Source organism: Canis aureus, chromosome 23 (genome assembly GCF_053574225.1).
Source record: "Canis aureus isolate CA01 chromosome 23, VMU_Caureus_v.1.0, whole genome shotgun sequence".
Lineage (NCBI taxonomy): Eukaryota > Metazoa > Chordata > Mammalia > Carnivora > Canidae > Canis > Canis aureus.
Genome location: NC_135633.1, coordinates 38,195,659 through 38,218,633, shown reverse-complemented (window position 1 = coordinate 38,218,633; position 22,975 = coordinate 38,195,659). Strand labels below are relative to the sequence as shown.

Genomic DNA, 22,975 nt, shown 5'->3' with positions numbered 1-22,975 from the left:
TGTTTGTTTCTGTTTTTGTTTTTCTTTTTGGATGATGGCATAGATCTTTGAAATCTTGTATATTTCTTCAGTATTTTATATACTAAAGAAAAATAATAAGCCCATGAAGACAGCTAATTAAAATTTCCTTTTCTTGCTTAAGTAGGTTGAAAAGTATGCCAGTAGCTAATGGAATTTTTCATAACTTTGACCTTGATGGCAACTTCTTCAAAAGCGGGAGGAAGGCCATGTTATATATGCTTAGTTTGCAGGGCTTTTCCATTCATGATTTCCTCAGTGTTCTAGGAAGTCCTTACAAGTATTTTTTTTTTCATACAAGGATAGAACTCTCTTAATTACCTCTCTGTCCTCAAGAGATGTGAATAAGAACTTGTGCACTCCTAAAACCTAAGCTTAGTTGACATTAATATATCTTTGGATCAGTTTGGCCATAGTTCCTCACTACTAATTTCTCACGTTTTTTGAGAGGCAGTATGAGATGATAGGACAGACACTGGCTTAAGAACTTGGACATGGAGTTTTGCGTCCTGGTTCTGCAACAATCTAACTGCAATTACAGATTTATTTGTCTGACTTCTCCCACTACTTGGACAGAGATCATGTTTTATTTGTCTTCCTATCCATACCACCTGGCACATGGTTAGTACTCAGCTAATGTTTATTTAATGAAGCTTGAATGAATTCCTAAGCTTGGGCAGCTTACAGTCTTTCTGGATTTCACATCTGTCATTTGTAAAATATATCAGTTGTTCTCTAACATTATTTCCAGGTTTGACATTCTGTGATTATATGATTTGTGTATACCAAAGTCAACCTCCATATGCAATCTCACTTGTTTGGGGGCATTGAGAAATGCCATTGCATTACTTGCTTTGTTATAAGTGGCTTCTTCATCTCTGAGTCATTCTTACTGAAAACAGTTTCAAAGAGACTCAGTGTTGCTGTATATTTAGTGAAGAACAAATTGGAGATTTGCCCATTCAATATTTACTTTTATAGTTTCGGCAGAGTTCTCTGCTCCATGAGGACTGTTGAGATATTTTACATAGTTTCTTAGAGACATCTTCCATCTCAAGGAGTTTGGTACTTAAATGATTAGACTGACTTGGCTACATTTCAACAAATTTGTTGGTCTGTTAACAAGAGTTCAGACGTTGGGGCATCTATCCATCCATAATATACTATAGCATTTCTCTACTCCTTTATAATATAGTAACTTTGCTTGAAGAATCACAGAAACATAAGTCTGGAACCATAACATCAACATTACAGGTTAGAGTGGGAGGATCTAAGGCTTGTTTGTTGTAAGTGACTTTAGGGGCTGCCCAAGTGGGGTAGAGTGTGTGTGTTTGGGTGGATGTCTAATTAGGCAGGACTCTGAATACCCTCATTCCAGCTTCAACCATCTTGACTAAGAGCAAACTTGATTTTGTTAATTTTACATGCTGATCTTTTGAATAAGTTTCTTTTAAAAAATGTTCTGCTGCTAAATAAAATTTTGACCTATCATTCTAGTCCAACTCCTCATTTACAAATAAAGAGGCTCAAGAAGAGAAGGGATTTGCTCTTGAGACAGGCCACTAGAAGATCAAGATTGGCCCTTAATTTTCAAAAAACTTTTTCAGAAAAAGAAATATAAGTAGAAGGTATAGGTGGAAAAACCTGCAGTAGGAGAATGCTTACTTTTTATAGTTTACAAAGCACTAATATATACATGTCATTTGATTTTCACAACAGATTTGGGAGGCCAGCAGTGCAGGTATTATTAACCCTAATTTACAGGTGAGGAAACTGACATTGGGGAAGGTCAAGTGGCATGCACAAGGGCATAAGTGTGAGAGGGTGGCCTACAGCTCAAGACTTCTGACCTTGAACACAGTACTTTTTGTATTACACCACCATGCAGACTGAAGAAAGACGCATGACAAATAAATGTGTCAACATATTTAAGAGACAGGAACCAGTAGTGGGTAGAGAACTCACACATTCTGGTGCCTGAGGATATGATTTAGCAACTGTGTGCATTTCCCCAAAGTTGTCCTATGCTGTCATTGCTCACAGTCTGAATCATGCACATTGTTCCCATTGGGGGAACATTTGAGCATACTTTTCCATGTGCTATTTTAGCAACATCAATTTGCTAATTATGAAGACAAAATTATCTTATTAGATCATAAGGAAACCTGCCTTTTGGTTTTGTCAAGCCTTTGTTCCTGCCAGTTAAAAATCTTTTGGTATTCCTTATAAGAATTTACCTAGCCAAAAGTTTAATGTGTGCTTAGATACATTTTCTTCTGTGTTAAATTCTAATTGTTTTCTTCATTTTCTTTTCTCCTCCCATCTTCTACTCTACTCTTACCTCACTAATAATTATTCACTATTGAAAATGTAAAATATCTTTTCAAGGGTAAAAAGAAAACTTAAAAGGAAATTAATTTAAACCTTACAACACAGAACTCAATATATACCAATAGATTGAAACATGTTAGAGATTAGATTATAAAAAATAAATAAATAAATAAAAATGAGGGAAGATTTGAAAAAAAAAAAAAAAAAAACCTAGGCTTTCCAGGAAACCAGCTCTGCAGTACTTTTCAGTATAATATATAGAGCAGTCTGAAGTTTGAGGTTAAAAGTCACATTGGGTTGGGGACACTCAGTGGTTAGGTGGCTCAGTGGTTGAGCATCTGCCTTCAGCTCAGGGCATGATCTCCAGGTCATGGGATCAAGTGGGGAGCCTGCTTCTCCCTCTGCCTTCTCTCTGCCTCTCTCTGTGTCTCTCATGAATAAATAAATAAAATCTTAAAAAAAAGGAAGTCACATTTGGCTAGCTTACCTTTCTTAGTACTCTAGGAAAAGGTTCTAGAGCCCTTAAAGGTATATAATTCATGAAGTGTGTAAAATACAGGATAATCATTTAAACTAATTTCACAGAACAAAACTTGGTGTGTTTAATTAGTTCATCTTGGAGAATATGAGCATATGATCTGAGTAACTGCTACTGTATTCATATGCTAGGCTTAATTAACAAGTTGTCTCTTCTTATGGAAGTTGTTTAAATGCCTTTGGCTTCTACAGGCCAAATGGAAATAAGATGATATTTGGTGTTGGCAGTAGAAAAAGAAGATGATCATGGAGATGAAGTCAGATTCTTCTCTTTTCTTTGCCCAAGAGAAGACAACCTCTGTGGACTTTAATAGATGCTCTCTCTTGGAATTAGGTAGAAGTGAGAAAGACAGAAATCTACAAATAATAGTGGCTTAAATGAGACATAAATTCATTTCCGTCTTTCATAAGTGAAATCTAGAAGTAAACGGCCCAGGGTTGGTAAGGCAGATTTATAATCATCAAGGACTTTTTTTTACCTTGTTGCTTTGCTACCCTCAGTATGTGGCTTCTACCTAGTGGCCCAGAATTATTGCTGGAGCTTCAGCTGTCACATTTCATTTTCAGCCCAAATGAAGGAGATAGAGATGAAGAAGGCTGCATAATCTCCCTTTAAGGAGATCTCAAAGGACAATACTGCTAACATCTCACTGATGAAATTTAGTCACATGGACACAATCCACTGCAAGGGAAAGTTTATTTTTGGTTTTCTTTTGGGGTAGCTATAAACCGAGCTAAAATGAATGTTCCTTCACCAAACAAAGATGACAGAATGGATATTTGGGATTGTGTCTGACACAAGTCTTCCTTCTCCGCCACTATTGCTAACTTCTAGGGCTTAGGCTACATGACTTTGTCTGAAATTCCTTATCTTCCCAATCTGGACTAAATTATAAAATAGCTGGTGCTTCTCATCCAGTAGAAGAGAGGTGAACTTAAGGGAGTTCATTTTTCTCCCCTACCATTTTCTGGGAAATGCATGATCTTAAGACGTGGTTCAGTACTAGACGCAGATTGTTCCTTGTGGAACTCCAAAAGAACTGAAACTCAGGATAAAACTCTATAGCATCAGCATTATGTCCCTAAATACACAAACCTGAATTTAAGTGTTATTGAAAATGGCAGATGGGCCAAATAACCATATTCTAGGCTGGTATGAACCTATGTGTCCCATGAGATTTTTCTGAGAAAAATGCCCCATGTAGTTGAAATCTAAACAAGGAAATTATCTTCAAACATTCTGTAATTTTTTTCTGGCAAAGACCATGGGAATAATAGTGGAAGCTAGATAAATTTGAATAAACTGAGTCTTCATTTCAAAAAGATTTACGGAAGAGTCAAAGTTATGCTCCATAGGCCATGGTCAAGAATGTCAAAACAAGATCTAAGGGTATTGAGATGACTAAACTTTAAAAAATATTAATCATACAAAATTTTGTTACATGAAGTAGAAGGAGTACTATAGTTATATCAATGAATCTAGTTTATACTGTTAATTAATAAGATAGTGTATTAACTTCTCTAGCCTGTTTTTGGCCCCAGATTAATCATTATTGGTTTGACAAACATTTATTGAGTGTTTACAATGTTCCAGGCATTGTGCTAAGAGTTGAATAAAACAACCTGTGTCCTCAAAGACCTCAAAGTTTGGTGGTGGCAAGTTATTTATAATTTTCATCCTTACCAATAACAGTACCATTGTACTTTATGATTTTAGAATTAAGAATTTGGGATTAAGAGACATGGTTGGCTCACCAAGAACAAATTGAAAAGAGCTTAGGTTTAGTACTCAGAAAACATTCATTTGAAGTTCAGCCCTGTCACTTATTACCTTTGCCCTTTGAGAAGATCACTTAAACTTTCTTAATTTTTGTTTCTTTGAAGACTGAGGATCTTTCAGGATTGTTTTGAGGATTAAATGATATAATGTAAATGTTGTGCTTGGCCATAAAAGGCACTCAAAAGCTGGATGTAATTATTGTAATTATTATTATTTATTGCACTATTTCCAAGAGTGAATTGGTTCTACAAAATGCTTTGGAGGATGCACATAATTTTACATATACATAAAGATATACATCTTTGTCTAGCCTACATATGCACACATTTAAGAGTAACATGAGTTGTTTTATATTGCAAAATATCTTTTATATTTACTTTATTTTTAAAAAAAAATTTTTTTTTATTCGAGAAAGAGACAGTGAGAGCAAGAGAGTGAGTGTGTGAGCATGAGTGGGGAAAGGGCAGATGGAGAAGCAGACTCCCCACCAAGCAGGGAGCCAGACGCAGAACTCGATCCTAGGACTCTGGGATCATGACTGAGCCAAAGGCAGATGCTTAACCAACTGAGCCACCTAGGTGCCCTACTTTACATTTTTTGATGGAAAATATATTCACTATATATTCTCTCACTTATATACTCACTCACTTTATTCAGTGAGATGGGTGTTTTTTTGTTGTTGTTGTTTGTTTTTTTTTGGCGAGATGGGTGTTTTTTAAACATTGCAACAATCCTTAACATTAATATCCTTAAACATTGCAACTATAAATATCCTTATAGTATCATTATTATCCTTATTTTACAGATGAGGAAACTGAGGCACAGAAAGGTTAAGTAACTTGCCCAAGTTTACTTACAACTAAGTAGCAATATTGGGATGTGAACCCAATCACTATGTCTCCTGAGTCTGTGCTCTCACTATTATACTGTATCATTACAAATTACTTAATTATTTAACCCATAAGTCCTATATGGGTCTAGAAAGAACTTTCTAACATTCAGTGATTGACTTTTGGTACAGTAGTACAATCAACTCTGCCACCCAGGCAAGATGGCCCTGCTTTAAGCCCTGTGTTATAGAAGGCCACCTGTATCACAAACATAAAAAACAAATCTATTAAATGTAGCACATGGGCACCTCTGGCACTTGAGATCTGGTGCTCAGCATTGGCACATATGTCTTTAAATATCCACTTTCATGCTTAACCACATTCAGGCCTCAGGGAAAGGCTTCTTTACATCTCTTGTCCTATGTCCTTGAGTGAAAAGGCAACTGTGTCTAAATGCTGTGAAGTTTTGTTGATAGTACTGCCACCAACTTTGGAGATGAACCCCAGCAGTTTGGGTGGATCTGAATAGCCGAAGCATCTAAAGGGGAGAAAATATGAACTTTTCATTTCCTTCCTCTTAAAGAGCATGAGTGCAAGAGATTTTTACATAGTGCAGTGTCTTTTTCATTGCAGCAGCATCCATTTTCTTGCTTTTCTTTATGTTTTATGTTTCCAGAAGTACTCATGAGTTAGTTTATTATCTGCAACAATTACACATGATTGCTGAGGGATATTCTGCAATATAAAACAATTCATACCCTTCAATATGTGCATAGGTAGGCTAGACATAGCATAATATGCATGAAACATGCTATCAATTCTTCCCTTTCGCCACTAGACAGTCAATGCAAGAATCAAGAATAGTTTTATCGGGGATCCCTGGGTGGCTCAGGGGCTTAACGCTTGCCTTTGGCCCAGGGCGTGATCCTGGAGTCCCGGGATCAAGTCCCACATTGGGCTCCCTGCATGGAGCCTGTTTCTCCCTCTGCCTGTGTCTCTGCCTCTCTGTCTCTCATGAATAAATAAATAAAATCTTTTTTAAAAAAAGAATAGCTTTAATTTTATAAAAATATTTAAAAAGAGGGGTCCTTGAGTGGCTCAGTTGGTTAATCATCTGACTCTTGATTTTAGCTCAGGTCATGATCTCAGAGTCATGAGACTGAGCCCTGTGTCAAGCTCTGTTCTTAGTGTGGAGTCTGCTTGAGATTCTCTCTCTCTCTCTCTCTCCCTGCCCTTCTCGCCCATTTGCACACTCTCTCTCTAAAATAAATAAAATATTTTTAAAAATTTAAATAGATGCAAATAAATTTAAAATTTTTCCTATAATTTTGAGTTAAAAGTTTGATATTGAATAATTATAATTTATTTTTTCCTTTTAAATATTTATTTATTTATTTATTTATAAAAGATTTCATTTATTTATACATGAGAGACACAGAGAGCAAGAGAGAGGCAGAGACACAGGCAGAAGGAGAAGCAGGCTCCACGCAGGGAGCCTGATGCGGGACTCGATCCCAGGTCTCCAGGATCAGGCCCTGGGCCGAAGGTGGCGCTAAACCACTGAGCCACCCAGGCTGCCCTCCTTTTCAATTTTAAAAGATATTATTTTGGATTATTTACGGAAGTCATTTTTAAACATATAAAATAATTATAATTTTATTTCAGTTGTATTGAGATATATACACTGTTATTTAACATTGCAGAAGTTTAAGGTATACAACATAATGATTTGATATATGTATATATTGTGGAATGATTACCACAATAAATTTAGTTAACATCCATTACCTCACAGAGTTACATATTTATTTTTCTTGTGATAAGAACTTTTAAGATCTACTCTTAGCAACTTTCAAATATACGGGGATCCCTGAATGGCTCAGGGGTTTAGCTCCTGCCTTTGGTCCAGGGCGTGGTCCTGGGGTTCCAGGATGGATTCCACATCGGACTCCCTGCATGGGGCCTGCTTCTCCCTCTGCCTGTGTCTCTGCCTCTCTCGTGAATAAATAAATAAAATCTTTAAAAAAAACCCACAAACTTTCAAATATACAATACAGTATCATTAACTATAGTTACCATGCTATACATGATATCCCCAGAACTTACTTATCTTATAACTAGAAGTTTGTACTTTGGATTGCCTTCATCCAAAAATAATTGTAACTTTTCAGTTTTTTATGTTCACTTTATAGTTTTTGATGGAAAATATATTCACAATTTGAATACTTTGAGCATAATTACATTTGTTTTTTAATCTTTTAGAGCATTAAGAAAGAGTATAAGGCCAAGACAGAAATGGAAAATATGAAAGTAAAATTCAGAAAAGAAAAATATATTTGTCAAGGTAGAAGGATAGAACTTTTTCATCAAAAGTTTGAGAGCTTGGGCAGCCCTGGTGGCCCAGTGGTTTAGTGCTGCCTTTGGCCCGGGGTGTGATCCTGGAGACCTGGGATTGAGTATCGCGTCAGGCTCCTTGTATGGAGCCTGTTTCTCCCTCTGCCTGTGTCTCTGCCTCTCTCTCTCTGTGTCTGTCATGAATAAATAAATAAAATTAAAAAAAAAAAGTTTGAGGGGATCCCTGGGTGGCTCAGCGGTTTGGCGCCTGCCTTTGGCCCACGGTGCAATCCTGGAGTCCCGGGATGGAGTCCCGTGTGGGTCTCCCAGCATGAAGCCTGTTTCTTCCTCTGCCTGTGTCTCTGCCTCTCTCTCTCTCTCTATGTCTATCACGAATGAATAAATAAATAAATCTTTTTTAAAAAAAGTTTGAGAGCTTGATATGTAAGTTTTAAATATTTAGACACATGATATGGGAGTCTCTACGTATGGTCTGGTTCCATCTCCACAGTGTTAGGGGTGGGACTTTAGGCAGAGTTTATACAGTTGCCAAAGCAAGCTCTTTTTGGCCTACCTGGTATTTTAGTCTGTCTAAAATAACAATTAGATGAGTATCTTCACAAATAGACTCATAAATTAAGAAATTGGGAAAGCAAATTAATACCAAAAAATTGAGCACATTTCTGAAATACGAATAACTTGAAGAAGATTACATGATGGATTTAGGTGTTTTAAATATTACATGATATCCATGGGGAAAACAGTCAATGTGGAAAATGTACTATGTTGGAAAATAAATAATGATTTCTGAGACAAAATTATCTTCAAGGAGCAAAAGCATGTTAAATAGGTTTTCTCAAGGAAGTGTTTCTATTAATTTGATCAGTCAATGTGTAGTGATGCTCATGTAATATGCCCTAACATGGTCAGACAACATTATAGTCTAATGAAGAGATAAATGATGTCTACTTGGAACAGTTAGAGAATAGATCATAAAAACTGTGAACTGTGAGCTACAAACAATTATTATGGAGCATCAAAGTAGAGAAAGTAGAGAAAGACTGATGTGATCTTGAATCCTTTGGCAGAGAGGGCTTCATAGAGTGGCAATGGAATAAGGCCCATAATATAATCCCTGAAAAATGTCTGCCTCGTGACCATAAAAGTGAGAGACTTCTTAAATCTTGTGCCCCGAGTTCTTCTCTGATCTCACACTAGTCCAGGCCCTGGCCAAGCACACTCATTTCTTTTTTCCTGAAGTCACTAAGGAGAGTGGGTATGGAGGCAAAGGGAAGCCAGATGTGTTACTCTAGTAGGTATCTTTGCACATAGAGGCTAAAGGAAAGGATCCTCCGTCTAGAAAAGGTCATGGAAGTAAAGTTTTTTGCCAAGACCATACAACCAGTGGAGGCTAGATCCCAGGATTCCTAATTTCTGTTTATAAAAAAAGATATGATGCAGCTTTGAGTAATCAAACCCGTCCACTAGAGCACTCTTTTATTATGACTATTATTATCATCTTATCATTATTTTGCCTTCATGACTCTTCTAGGTAACTTAAGTAAATTATATATTTAAACTACATATATAAACTCATATAGTGTTGTAGGAGAATGAGTGGTGACCCCCCCTCCCTGCAAAAAAGATATGTCCATATCTTGGAACCTATGAATGTGATCTTATTTGGGAAAAAAAATCCCTTCGCAGTTGTAATTGTATTAAAGATCTGGACATGAGATCATCCTTGACTATGTGCGTAAGTTCTAAATCCAGATAAATGTCCTTGTAAGAGACACACAAAGGAGAGACACACAGAAAAGAGAAGGTCAAATGGTGGCAGAGAATGAAGGTGAAAATGGAGGCAGAGAATGAAGTTATGCAGTCACAAGCCAAGGAACACTTGTAGTCACCAGAAGTTGAATGAGAGGCAAGGGAGGATTCTCCCTTAGAGCCTTTGGAGGGAGTACAGTCCTGCCAACACCTTGATTTCAGACCCCTGGCCTCCAGAACTGTGAGAGAAAGAATTCCTACTGTTGTAAGCCACCAGAGGCTTAAAGAAACAAGGGAGTATTCTCCCTTAGAGACTTTGAGGGAGTACAGTCCTGCCAACACCTTGATTTCAGACTCCTGGCCTCCAGAACTGTGAGAGAATAAATTCCTATTGTGTTAAGCCACTGGATTTATAGTAATTTGTTAGAGCAGCCCTACGAAAACTAATACATATGGCATATGTATTTTTTTAAAAGCCATGTATTAGTTATCTACATCTCAAAATGTAGAGGCTTTAAAATAACATCTCACGCAGTTTCTGTGGGTCAGAATTTGGGAACAGATTAGCTAGATAGTTCTGGCTCAGGTTCTTTCCTGAGGTTGAAATCAAGATGTTGGTCAGGGCTTCTGAAGGCTTGGCTGTGGTGCCAGACAGAGGATCTGCTTCCAAGATGGCCCACTCACAAGGCTGGCAAGTTAATGCAGGCTGGTGGCAGAAGGCCTAAGTTCTTTGCCACGTGGACCTCTTCACTGGAGTCTGAGTGTTTTCATAACCTGGTGGCTGACTTCTGCCAGTGTGAGAGAGCTGAGACAGAGTAAAGTGGAAGCTTCAGTATTTTTTATGATTTAGTCTGAGAAATCACAAACTATCATTTCCCCAAGAGTCTATTAGTTATACAGGTCATTCCTATTCACTACGAGAGGAGATTATACAAAGTCACAAAAACCAGGAAGTGAGGATCACTGAAGTCCATCTTGGAAGTTGACTAGCACAGGTCACAACTTTTTCAGGGTATATAGGGAGCCAGACTATTTTCTACATAGTCACCAGAACCATCTATACTTGGAGCCGTAATGCTCAATTGTATAAAATGCTCTTTGCAGTGATGAACTTGAGTTATCACAAGTTGTTCAAATATTCAGTTCAGTTTACTTTCATATTTTAGGCTGAGCCATATGAAATTTGCTGTTTTTTGTGAGTAAATAACTATCCAATATCAGCAATTTTATAATTTCAACCTACTACTTACGAAGGTAGGATGATGAAGTAAAATACCTTAGGTCAATTTTTAAGAAATTATAAATAAAAAACCACTTTCCTTTCATATCATTAGTTAATCATAAGTTTCAATGAACTAGCATAAACTCTTCTTCAAGAACTCTGGTTATTTGAAATGTTACCATGGCTTTGGTGTGCCATAAAGTCTGAGAACCAAAGGATCTGTGAGGGCAATGTATCAGTGTGATTTCATGAAAGTAATTTAACATCTCTGGGACCAATTTTCCTCATCCATAAATGAAAGAATTTGATTAGATGTCATCTAAGCAGACTTACTGTGCAAAATTCTTTAATGTCTTTATACTCTCTGCGTGAGCCACTAGTAGTTTCTTCCAACTCATGGCAAGAAAAATTGCATATCTAATTGAGTTGTAGAAAAATGTCTTTAACTAAATATGCTTATTCATTAGCATATAGTATTTATAGTTAAACTCAACGTCTATCATGTTTTTGAGTAGTCCAGAGAGTCTTCCTTTCTCCTTTGTTCTCTAGAAAGCATAGACTGCCCTTTAGTAAATCAATTTTCTTAATTTGACTTGCTATATTTGACAACATTTTTTGGGTTCACATATTTTTTCTTGTGCCAAGTACTGCATTTTTCATTTCCCACAGAATCAGGACAAACTGTACATCCCCTGCTGTGTCCAGGGCAGATCTGGCTAAATGTCAACTATGTTAATTGGTATAGAGAAAACAGCAGCCCTATTTTTATCTGATTAAAAATCCCCACAAACATTCTCCTCTAAAATAAAGCTATGTCAGTACAAAGTGATTTAATTATAATATAAAGTTTGGCATATGTGTCTCTCCTGCCTTCATTCTACTGTAGCATGCAGAAATGCAGCCATTTCCTGGAATCTTTCAGTATCTAAAATTTTAATTCTACTTTTGGAGGTTTAGAATTTGGTACTCAAAACTTTCTCTGGACTGCCAATTGGAATAAAATATCTTTGCTTTAAAGTGATATTTTTAAACAGGAGATTTACAGAACACTCTATAGAACCTTATTTAAAAGGTAGTTTGAAATATTTTATTCTGCTTTTGAAAAGTCTCCATGTTAACAATTGCCCCAGGATGAGCAGATTATGTAATATAATTGCTTTAGTTAATTGGGGTGTGGGAGGTGTGGGTGTGAAAGAATAAAAGGTAATGAACTTTGATAAATTTATATGAGCAATAATAAGGTACCTGTGAAAACTTATTTTTATCAGAGAGTGGCTGTATCTTTAGTGCTCCTTCAAAATTGTATGCTGCCTCTTTAATGCTGGAATTCCCCGGGAATCTGTCTCACTCCTGCGAACTTACTCCCAGGTTAACTTCATATACTCCATGATTCACCAACTACTTATATACTCATATTGTTTGGATCTGTACCTCTAGCTTACCAAAATCCATATTAATATCCTTTGGTATACTGGATAGGTCCATTTGTGTGTCTTCTGAGTACCCCAAAGCAGTATGTCCAGTCTTCTGGTTTCTTATCCCATAGCACCACTCCAATGTAACAAGGAGAAAGCGGAGTAAACTGAAAAATCAACTCTTTTTAGATCTGAGAAGTGAGGTCACAGGACAAATCATTGCTCCCCCCACAAACCAGAGAGACAGACAGGTGAACACAGAGAATCACAATTTACAAGGGTAGGACCCACAAGCAGAAGCCAGCACAGGAACCAGTCCTGAGTTTGGAGACCTAAAATGTAATTGACAAATTGCTGGAGGCTCAATGTGGACAAGGTATGGGGGCAGTTCCCACACTTTTGTTAGTTCTACCTCTGAGAGCTCTTAGTGCCCCCTTAGTGAATACCAGAGAAAATTCCCCTGGTGTTTCCAGCAGGAGGAGGGGAAAGGAACCATTTCAATACATGCCAGAGCATTCTCTTCTTAAGGAGAAGGAGTTCTACCCTCAGGAGAAACTACCTAGTCTATTCTGCTGTGACATTATCAGGGGCTAAACTACCTGGGAGGAAAAAAAAAAAAAAAAAAAGAGACAACTCCAGCCCCCTCTGTCTACCCTGTCCCACATAAGCAAGAAAACAACAACTAAGGAGAAACCCCTTTTCCCTACTGAACGGGAAAAGATATTTGCAAATGATATATCTGATAAGGGATTAAAATCTAATATATAAGGAACTTGTACAATTTAATACCAACTAAACAAATAATCTGATTAGAAGATGGGCAGAGTACCTGAAAAGACATTTTTCCAAAGAAGACACACAGATGGCTAACAGACACATGAAAAGGTGCTCAACATCAGGAATCATCAGGGAAATGCCTATCAAAACCACAAGATATCATCTTGCAGTGAATGGCTAGTCAGAATGGCTAGTATCAAAAAGACAAAAATAACAAATGTTAATAAGGATGTAGAGAAAAGGAACCCTCATGCACTATTGGTGGGGGTGTAAACTGGTGCAGCCACTGTGGAAAACAGTAGGAGGTTCCCCAAAAAATTAAAATTAGAAATACCACACAATCCAATATTTTCACTACTGGGTGAAAATGAATATACTATTTCAAAAAGATATATGCACTCCTATATTTACTGCAGAATCATTTACAATAGCCAAGATATAGAAACAATCAAAATGTCCATCAACAAATGAATAAAGACAGGGTATATATACACAATAGAATATTAGCCATAAAAAAAAATGATGTCGGATCCCTGGGTGGCGCAGCGGTTTGGCGCCTGCCTTTGGCCCAGGGCGCGATCCTGGAGACCCGGGATCGAATCCCACATCAGGCTCCCAGTGCATGGAGCCTGCTTCTCCCTCTGCCTGTGTCTCTGCCTCTCTCTCTCTCTCTCTGTGACTATCATACATAAAAAAAAAAAAAAAAAAAAAAGAATGATGTCGTGCCATTTGTTGACAACATAGATGGACCTAGAGGGCATTATGTTAACTGAAATAAACCAGACAGAGAAAGACAAATACCATGATTCCACTTAAATGTGGAATCAAAAAAGCAAAGCAAATGAACAAACAAACAAAAAAAGACCTTCTCTAAATACAGAGAACTGGTGGTTGCCAGAGGGGAGAAGTGTGGGGGAGGGATGGGCAAGGTGGGTGAAGGGTAATGGGAGATATATGATTTCCAGTTATGGAATGTACAACTCACAGGGATGAAAGGTATAGCATAGGGAATATAGTCAATGGTAATGTAATAGCATGGTATGGTGACAGATGGTAGGATGGTAGCTATACTTGTGGTGAGCATAGTATAAAAATAGAGTGGTAGGATCGCTATGTTGTACACATAGTACATAGTAACTAAAGTAACATTACGTGCCAGCTACACTTCAATAAAATACAAAAATATTTGAGAAATACTGGTAAATTGCACAATCCATGGGCACAAGCTGACCCAAAGGCAAACCGAAACATAGCACTATTGAAAACCTATTGATCATAAAACTCTAGATATGTTAAAGTTGCTGATAAGGGAAAGCATCACAGTAACACAGTCTTAATAATGTCTCAAAAGTAGGTAGTTAGGGAAAGATACTTAAAGGATTTGGGAGGGGACTAGTATTAGTCATAGGGTGTCTTTGTAAGCGGATGCTATTAGCTTGGGCAGGGATCTGATAAGAATTTGTAAAGTAAGTGAATTACTAGAATATATGAGTGTGCAGAGTTACAGTTAGATCAGTTTATCATCTTGTAACACGAGTCTAAAGCTGGTGTTAAAACTTACAGTAAGTTAAAACTTGAATTTTTTTTGTGTTGCTTATCAATAAATAGTACTGTTGATAGTTTTAGTTTTAGCTTCATTTCTCAGTCCCCCTTCTTTTGGTCATTCTTTAGCCTAAGCTGGAAGAAAGACCATTATTTTTTGGGGAACATGATCAATTCAGATCTGCACTGCTATTTAACAAGTTGCAGTTATGTATTGAGTTTTTCATGGTAGTCCTATTAACCTCTAGAAGTATCAGGCTTTCTTGTTCTTTTTGTCGAATAATCATTTGTAAATCATCTATTGTAGCAGAGGCTGTGCAGCAGCATTTAAAACTCTAAAGATCATAAATCTAGTAACTGCAATGCAGACAGACACTAAGACAAAAATGATTAGAGTTTGTAAGGCATTTCAAAGCTACATTCCTAGATTTTAAAAATTGGACAATGGATATAGGATTATCATATTACTATATTGTTACAGTTGAAACTAATATAACACTATACATTAACTATACTGGAAATAAAAAAAAAAGCTGGACCTGTGACATACTCTTCCTAATATAATTAAGTTTCATTTTTCCTTTCATTTAGGTGGGGTTTGTTCAACTTTACCAATAAATGAAGAATTAGTCCTATATCCAATAATTTTCAAGGATACAAGTCTTGGGAATACTATGTATTTAGTAAAGGAAGAGGATGTCTGACAATAATCTAGGTAGGACCTTAATCCAGAAGAGGGGGGAAGAGGGGATCCCTGGGTGGCTCAGCGGTTTAGCGCCTGCCTTTGGTCCAGGGCGTGATCCTGGAGTCCCGGGATCGAGTCCCACGTCAGGCTCCCGGCATGGAGCCTGCTTCTCCCTCCTCCTGTGTCTCTGCCTCTCTCTCTCTCTCTATGTCTATCATAAATAAATGAATAAACCTTAAAAAAAAAAAAAAAGAAGAGGGGGAAGAAAATAACCAAAAGAATAAAGATGAGAGCCAAGGGGATATGCATACGTGGAAGAACATGGGAATCAGTGGGTTCTTGTTCCAGCGGTGTTGATTGGAAACAGCCTACTGGATCCTGTTCTAAGGATCTAGGCCTAGCTGTCCATTCTCATGGGACGTCTACCTCTAAATATTATCTAGAATCCTCAACATGCCCCTCATGATCTGGCCATATCTCTGAGATCATCTCCTAATTCTCTTTCTTTTCTTCACTCCATCTCTGGCTACACTGGCCTTGCTGTTCTGAAAACAACTTAATCTTGTTCCTGCCTGACAGCCATTGTACTTATTGTTCCTTTTCTGCAAAATTATATTCTCCCCAATATTTGCACTGCTGACTCCCACAATCCACTCAAGTCACATGTCATCTCCTCAGAAAAGCTTTCCCTTGTCATCCAATTTAAAGTCCTCTGTCATTCTTGATTCTTTTACCCTGCTTAAATTTTCTTCATAGCCCTCTTCCCTCTTCACCCTCTGCATTTGTTTCATATTTATCTGTTTGTTATATGCCCCTCTTGAATGTACCCACCATTTCAGAAGGCAGAAGATTTTTCTGTTTGTTCACCGATGTGTTTTTAGGACCCAGCACACTATCTGGTATATATAGGTGCTCAATAATTACTTGCTGATCAAATGAATAAATAAAAACCTCATACATAACATGTTTCAGTCATAGAAAACTTTCTGCAGTCGGGCGTGTGGGTAGCTCAGTTGGTTAAGCATCCAGTCCAACTCCTGATTTTCAGCTCAGGTCTTGATCTCAGAGTCCCGAGTTCAATCCCTGCATTGGGCTCCATACTGTGTGTGGAGCCTACCGAAAAACAACAACAACAGGCTATTTGCAGTCCTCAAATGATTCTTTCTTTTGCATATGCAATTTTCCTCTGCCTAGGATTAACTTCTTTCTGACTGGCTCACAATTCCTAATCATTCTTTAAGACTCAGTTTATGTTATCAATGCCCCTGAGAAACCTTCATTGATCCCTCCAGGAAGAACTAGATGTCCTTTTCCTCCATTTTTATAGTACTCTATTCATATCTCTATCACATTACTTAATATATTCTGTTAATATTTTGTCTAATTGATCACTGTATCCTAGGGATCTAGCGGAGTGCTTTGCCCACAGTGAATTTTGAATAAATATTGCATGATTTTATATATTGAGTTAAACACTGTGTTAGCCTTTTTATGTATGTCATTTTAATTCTTATAAGAAATCTATAAAATAGGTACTGTTATTCCTGTTTTATATATGAGGAAACTGAATAACTTGTCCAGAGTTTTTGAACCTGTGTGTCTATCTCCAAATCCAGTACTTTCCCCATTGCCTCAAATGAATTACTAAGTCTCCTTCTTATTGATATATTTCAACCAAAATTCAATATCCTAATTTTAACATTAACATTAAAACTTTGTTCTTATTTTAGTTCAGTGTTGCATGTTCTAATACATTTGTACTTGTACTTGATCCAGGCTTTTTAGATTACTAAGACGAATAGACCTTAGATATCTTAACAGCTCAGGTATCCTATTTTTATTCTACTTCATAATTAGACGGTTTTTGATGGTGATTCAGGGTCAAAGTTAGGTTAATCTTCCTTTTTAAGGGAAGCATGATACATAAAAACTAATCTACACATCATTTTTCAACAGGTATATAAGGTCCAAATATACTGTAAATCATATTGAAATTGTAAAATTAATATAAATATATCTTATATCTGAGAGAACCTGGAGGTCACCCTGATTATTTCCTTTTTCAGCATGCTAGGTGGAATAGTGGATAATAAAGGCCATATGAAACTTTTATGACTTTTTTTAAAGATTTTATTTATTTATTCATGACAGATAGAGTCAGAGACACAGGCAGAGGGAGAAGCAGGCTTCATGCAAGAAGGCTGATGCGGGACTTGATTCCAGGACTCTGGGATCATGCCCTGAGCATGAAGACAGGTGCTCAACCACTGAACCACCCAGGTGTGTCCCCTTTTATGAAATTTTTAAAAGTACAAAAATAGTATCATGAGAAACTTAAGCAGTGAGACCTCTAACTCTAAAGTCAGTCAGACCTGAGATCTAATCCTAGTTCCTCCATCTAATAGCTGAGCAAATTTAATCAAGTTACTTAACTTTTCCTAAGCCTCAATCTCTTCACCAGTAAAATGAAAAGAAATATATTAGGCAGGGTAGCTAATTACTGTAAAATACAGCATCATAATTTCAGAGGCATAATTTAATAAAACAAGTAAAATCTAACACAGGTGTTCCTTACCACGCTTGGACAACATTCTTCAAAGATTAATTTGGGGCCCCAGGCTTCTCGAATTTTAAGGTTTTGACCTCCTCTAAATTCTTTCAAGTTTTCATTCAATTGGTAAGTATAGAAAAAAAGACAATATGGGGCATGTGTAGGATGTTCTAGAGGTTTTGTGGGCTAACCTTTACATGGCTCTCATCATTTCTATTCTTATTCCACTGGACAGAAATCAGTCACATGACCCCAACCAATAACAAAGGAGGCTGGGAAATACAAGGTGTGTGCGCTGTGGAGAAACAGAAACAGACTTTGGTGAACACAAAGCTGTCTCTGCCACTTAAAGTCATGAGGTTATTTTAGGATTTCACTGAAATAATGCATGTAATGTGTTTAGTACAGGGCAAATCACCAATGAAGTTACATGTTCCTATTATCATCACAAATATGTATGCAAATACTCTGAATATGTGTCCTGCAGTGGGAAGTAGAGTACTTGCTTGGAGGTTCTAGTAAGAGAACTCAGATACATTCAAAGAAAAGTGGGATCCCTGGGTGGCCAGCGGTTTAGCGCCTGCCTTTGGCCCAGGCGCGATCCTGGAGACCTGGGATCGAATCCCACATCGTGCTCCCGGTGCATGGAGCCTGCTTCTCCCTCTGCCTATGTCTCCGCCTCTCTCTCTCTCAATGTGTGACTATCATAAATAAATAAAAATTAAAAAAAAAAAGTTCTGACCTTTCAAAGATTATGATTTTTAATTCATTTGGCAGTATCAGAAGATATAAACATAGAAAGGTGAGAGAGGAAGGGAATGCTAAGGTGTTCATATCAGCTCAGCTAAAAGAACGTCAAAACATTGTAATTTTGGTAACTCTAATGTCCAAGAAGAGTGGGAATAGGGTAAACTAGTAGATTCTTTGGCTTTGGAAATGAACTTAAGAAATAATGGGTAAAAATTCTGGTTAATTCTCTTAAATTCTTTTCCAGGGCAGCCTGGGTGGCTCAGCAGTTTAGTACTGCCTTCAGCCTGGGGCGTGATCCTGGGGACCTGCGATCGAGTCCCATGTCAGGCCCCCTGCATGGAGCCTGCTTCTCCCTCTGCCTGTGTCTCTGTGTCTCTCATGAATAAATAAATAAAATCTTAAAAAAAAATTTCTTTCCTCTCTTACTATCTTGCTTTTAACTTTAGACATCTTGAAGATTCTTCAGGTGCAAGAAGTTTTCTTCACCCCACTTATTTTCTCCTCTGTTGCCATTTAAAATATTCTTTTTTTTTTTTTAAGATTTTATTTATTCATGAGAGACACACAGAGAGAGAGGCAGAGACATAGGCAGAGACACAGGCAGAGAGAGAAGCAGGCTCCATGCAGGGAGCCTAATGTGGGACTCAAACCCAGGTCTCCAGGATCATGCCTTGGGTCAAAGGCAGGTGCTCAACCCCTGAGCCACCCAGGCATCCCAACCATTTAAAATATTCGAAGACTCTAAGAACAGAGACCACATTTGTCTCACACATTATTATATCTTAGCATCTAGCAATACCTAGCATATAGTATGTAGGCAAGAAGAATTTGTTGAATAAATGTAATCTGCATTGGTAGTTGCTTCAAATTTTAGGTGGAAGAGTCTGGGTATTCAATACATATATTTTTGTGAATCAATTAATAAAATTCTGAAATAAAAATGATCTTCCAGATGGATAATTATGGAATGGACACGCTCTAAGTGTGAAAAAGGGGGCAGGTTTTATCAAGTGAGAGGTCTAGAGTAGTGTTTCCAAATGAGTGACTTCAAAGTATATTCATTCATTCATTCATTCATTCAACTAGCATTCTAGTGTGTGTCTACTATGGATCAGCCACAATATTAGCAAGAAGATATCTCTGTGCGTCATGCTAGCACAATAAAACAATTACAAAAATAATTAATTGGAAGATGTGTAAGATACTATATAAGTAACAGTAGGAAACCGCGGACTACTTATGGGAGTGTGAAACAGCATGGCATACCCAGTACTGTGACAATGGCTGGAGTGCACACAGAAGATTGGAGAGAGATAAGGCTCAACAAACTATAGTTAGGTAGACTCTGGATCATGTTAGGCTTTGTATGCTAAGCTGAGAGTCCTAAATTTTATCCTCTAGAGTAGTGCTTGGGGTGTTACTGAAGGGTTTTAATGCAAAGAAAATATAAACACATTTTGGGTTCAGAAAGATCTGGCTAGAGAGTTGAGGTATGACAGAGAAATCAGCTAAGAAGTTATTAGGAAAATCTACACGGGGAAGAGATCATAAATCATAAAGGCTAGAACTAAGGCAATAGAACTGGTATTAGAAAGAAAATAGGCTTGAAGGATATAACTAGATTAGACTAAGTAAGAGAAGTAAGAGAGAAGGAGAGCTAAAAGAGTCACGGTTTTCTGATTTGGACTTCTGGGCAGGTGGTAAGGCCTTCCTGGAATAAGGAACAAAAAAAAGAAGGTCCGTATGGATTAAGGATATGGAATGAGCAAGGATAAGAAAAGTCATTTTTGGCTATAGTGAGCTTGAAGTATCTGTGGGACAAGTATAAAGATATTTCTTGAACATACCAAGGAAAGCAGAACACAGAGAAAACTTAAGTATATGAGACAGGGCAGGCAGGTCAGTAACTCGTATCCTTAGAATACTTCCCCACTATCTTCTAAATTTCTTCATATCTTTCAGTTCACCATTGTACATAAATTTCTACAGTGATCACTGATTATTTACTTAATTAGAAACTTGTAAAATGCATCCTTGAAAGTACAGTGATATTCCTAACAGAAGCTCGTTTAATACTAAAGTGAATATGACCACAATTTGAATAAAGGTGGTTTGTAAGAACCTCTTTGGTAAACGTAACAGTGAAATATTTGCCTATAATATCATTCATAGTAGTGCAAAAAAGACAAGTTTCCTGCTGTGTAATTAGGAACAATGTCTACATTTTTCCTAAGGTTGAAATATTTGGCTATTGACAGCTAAATGCCATGCTCATGTTGACTGACTTCAGCAGGGGTTTATTAGTATAGAGAGGCTCAGGTGACCTGGTAATTCACTCAGTGGAACCCACAGAAAGGTAGCAAGGATGATGGACAACATGTCTTGAGGATTGGGTAACTGTACTGCTGGATGGACATGGGGCAGCACCACACTGCAGATGGGTTGCAGATGCACTGAAGGAAGTCATTGCCGTTTTGTGAAATTTGGGACTGGCTTGACAAAGATGAAGCCGCTAGTTCAAGACTGTATGTTCTTGGCAAACCATGGTGCTGCAGAATTTCACCAGCCATAGTGAAAAAAGTGGGGGGAGGGAATGGGAGAAGACCACAAAATCTGTGATATGATACATAAAATGTTAACTATTAGCTTTGCATCTTCTGAGAGTCACCAGATTGAAGCACGGATTTTGGATTTGGCTGGCAGATGGCGTACACAGACTTTTGGAGTATGTTAGCATTTCATTTGAAACTAGCAAGATTACGTAGGACTACCACGGTAATTTAACATTCATAGAGATTTTAAAATTTATCCCTAAACTTGAGATAAATGTGGCCCTAGTGACTTTTTAAAAGGCTCTGTTAAAGATATGCATCTCCTAGAACAGATTCACAGGACAGTTCATTTCTCTACAATGTCTACAGGTCAGTGTCCGTGTCTCCTCTGAAAATCCGGTTTACCCAAGAGAAAAAAGGCCAAAGGGAAGAAAGACTAAAGCAGGGGGTGATGGCAGGTAGTGATGTCTCAATTCTTTGCATGGGACTTCTCCATTTGCCAGCCCTCTCACTTCCTTCTATGGTCTGGACCTAAGTCACGAAGGCACTCGGCCTTGTAGGGTCAAGCTAATTTGTTGACATCATCCTACTACTTCCCTTTTCAAATTCCAGTGAAGTTATGTGTTTCCTGTCCTATTTGACACCCTACAGAAGGAATACAGGCCGGTTAGTCTCTAAATTTAGTCCGGCAGCAACGTGTCTGAGTCTTCAGAGGAGAAATAAACAGAAACGGGTGACATTTCCAAGCCTTTCAAGAAAATGGGGGGGGGGGGGAACCCCATCCCTTCTGGAGTAGGGAAGCAGGGAGAGCGTCAACAATTCCACGGCAGGGAGAGGCCTGCTGGCAGGCTCAGGAAATGGGCCGAATGAAGCGTCTTCCTTTTCCGTAAAACCAGGCGGACGGCTTCGGGGGAGTCCCTCAGCAAAATCTTGACTCGGCCACTGAAGTCCCGGGATCCGGAGCCCTTGCCCGACCCTGGCCCAGGCGGAGCTGCGAAGGCAGCCGCACCTCCTCTTTGTCAGGCTGTTGGTTTCAACCACCCGCACCAGGAGACCCTCGGGGCGGGAGAGGGGAGACGCGGCCGAGGCGGCCGCCACCTGCCCCCGCCCGCTCCCGGCCCGCCGCGCCCGCCGCGCCCCTCCCCCGCCGCCCCTGCCCTCTGTGACCCCCGCGGCCCGCCTCGGGCGACCTGTTGGCAGGGAGCGTCACGTGACGCGGCCGGCCGCGCGCTGCCCCGGGGCGGGCCTCCTGTTGCGCCCGCCGGGCGGGTTCCGTCACGTAACGCGCGGGCGCCGCCCCGCTCTTCCCTCGCTGAGCGAGGGAGGGCGGGCGTCGAAGAGGAAAGGGAAGGGAAAAGGGGCGGGAGAAGGCGGCGGAGGGGCGGCGCCCGAGTCACGTGACCCGGGACAGCCCGGAAAGCTCCGAGGAGGAGCCTGGCGCCGCCATTTTCCTGCAGCTGCCTGTCCCTCTTGCCCTGCCCGGCTCCAGCTGACCAGGGAAGGGGTGGGCTGAGCTGAGGCGGGGGCAGGGGAGTGCCCGACACCGTGCCTGACCCCGCGGGTGACACGAGCCGGTTCTTTCTGGGCTGGGTGGCAGCGCGCGGCCCTGAGCCCCGCCCCAGGCCGGCAGGCGGAGAAGGAGCCGGTGGGGGTAGGGGGTGCGGTGGGGGGTGGGGGTCCTCCGGCGCTTGGGGGTCCCTGTCCCCGCCGGCTGCCGCGCGGGAGGGGTGGCGGAGGAGCCGCAGAGATGTCCGGCCAGAGCCTGACGGACCGAATCACCGCCGCCCAGCACAGTGTCACCGGCTCCGCCGTCTCCAAGACAGTATGCAAGGCCACGACCCACGAGATCATGGGGCCCAAGAAAAAGCACCTGGACTGTGA

The 22,975-nt window shown here is 39.3% G+C and overlaps 1 protein-coding gene and 1 long non-coding RNA gene across 19 annotated transcripts in view; one reads left to right on the top strand and one right to left on the bottom strand.

Annotated features, from left to right (window-relative positions):
* LOC144295008 (uncharacterized) overlaps positions 1-22,975 on the bottom strand; it is a 140,650-nt gene that overhangs the window by 117,351 nt on the left and 324 nt on the right. The window lies entirely within an intron of this gene.
* The window catches only part of PICALM (phosphatidylinositol binding clathrin assembly protein), a 108,760-nt gene continuing 108,227 nt past the window's right edge, over positions 22,443-22,975 (top strand). For 4 of the 16 annotated variants that reach the window (XM_077867328.1, XM_077867320.1, XM_077867321.1 and 1 more), the window contains exon 1: positions 22,444-22,971. In XM_077867328.1, coding sequence (XP_077723454.1) covers positions 22,842-22,971 — 130 coding nt within the window. In that variant the 5' untranslated portion in view covers positions 22,444-22,841. Of the gene's footprint in view, positions 22,972-22,975 lie in introns of all 16 variants that reach the window. The other 12 variants (XM_077867329.1, XM_077867327.1, XM_077867326.1 and 9 more) reach the window with 5 other exon arrangements.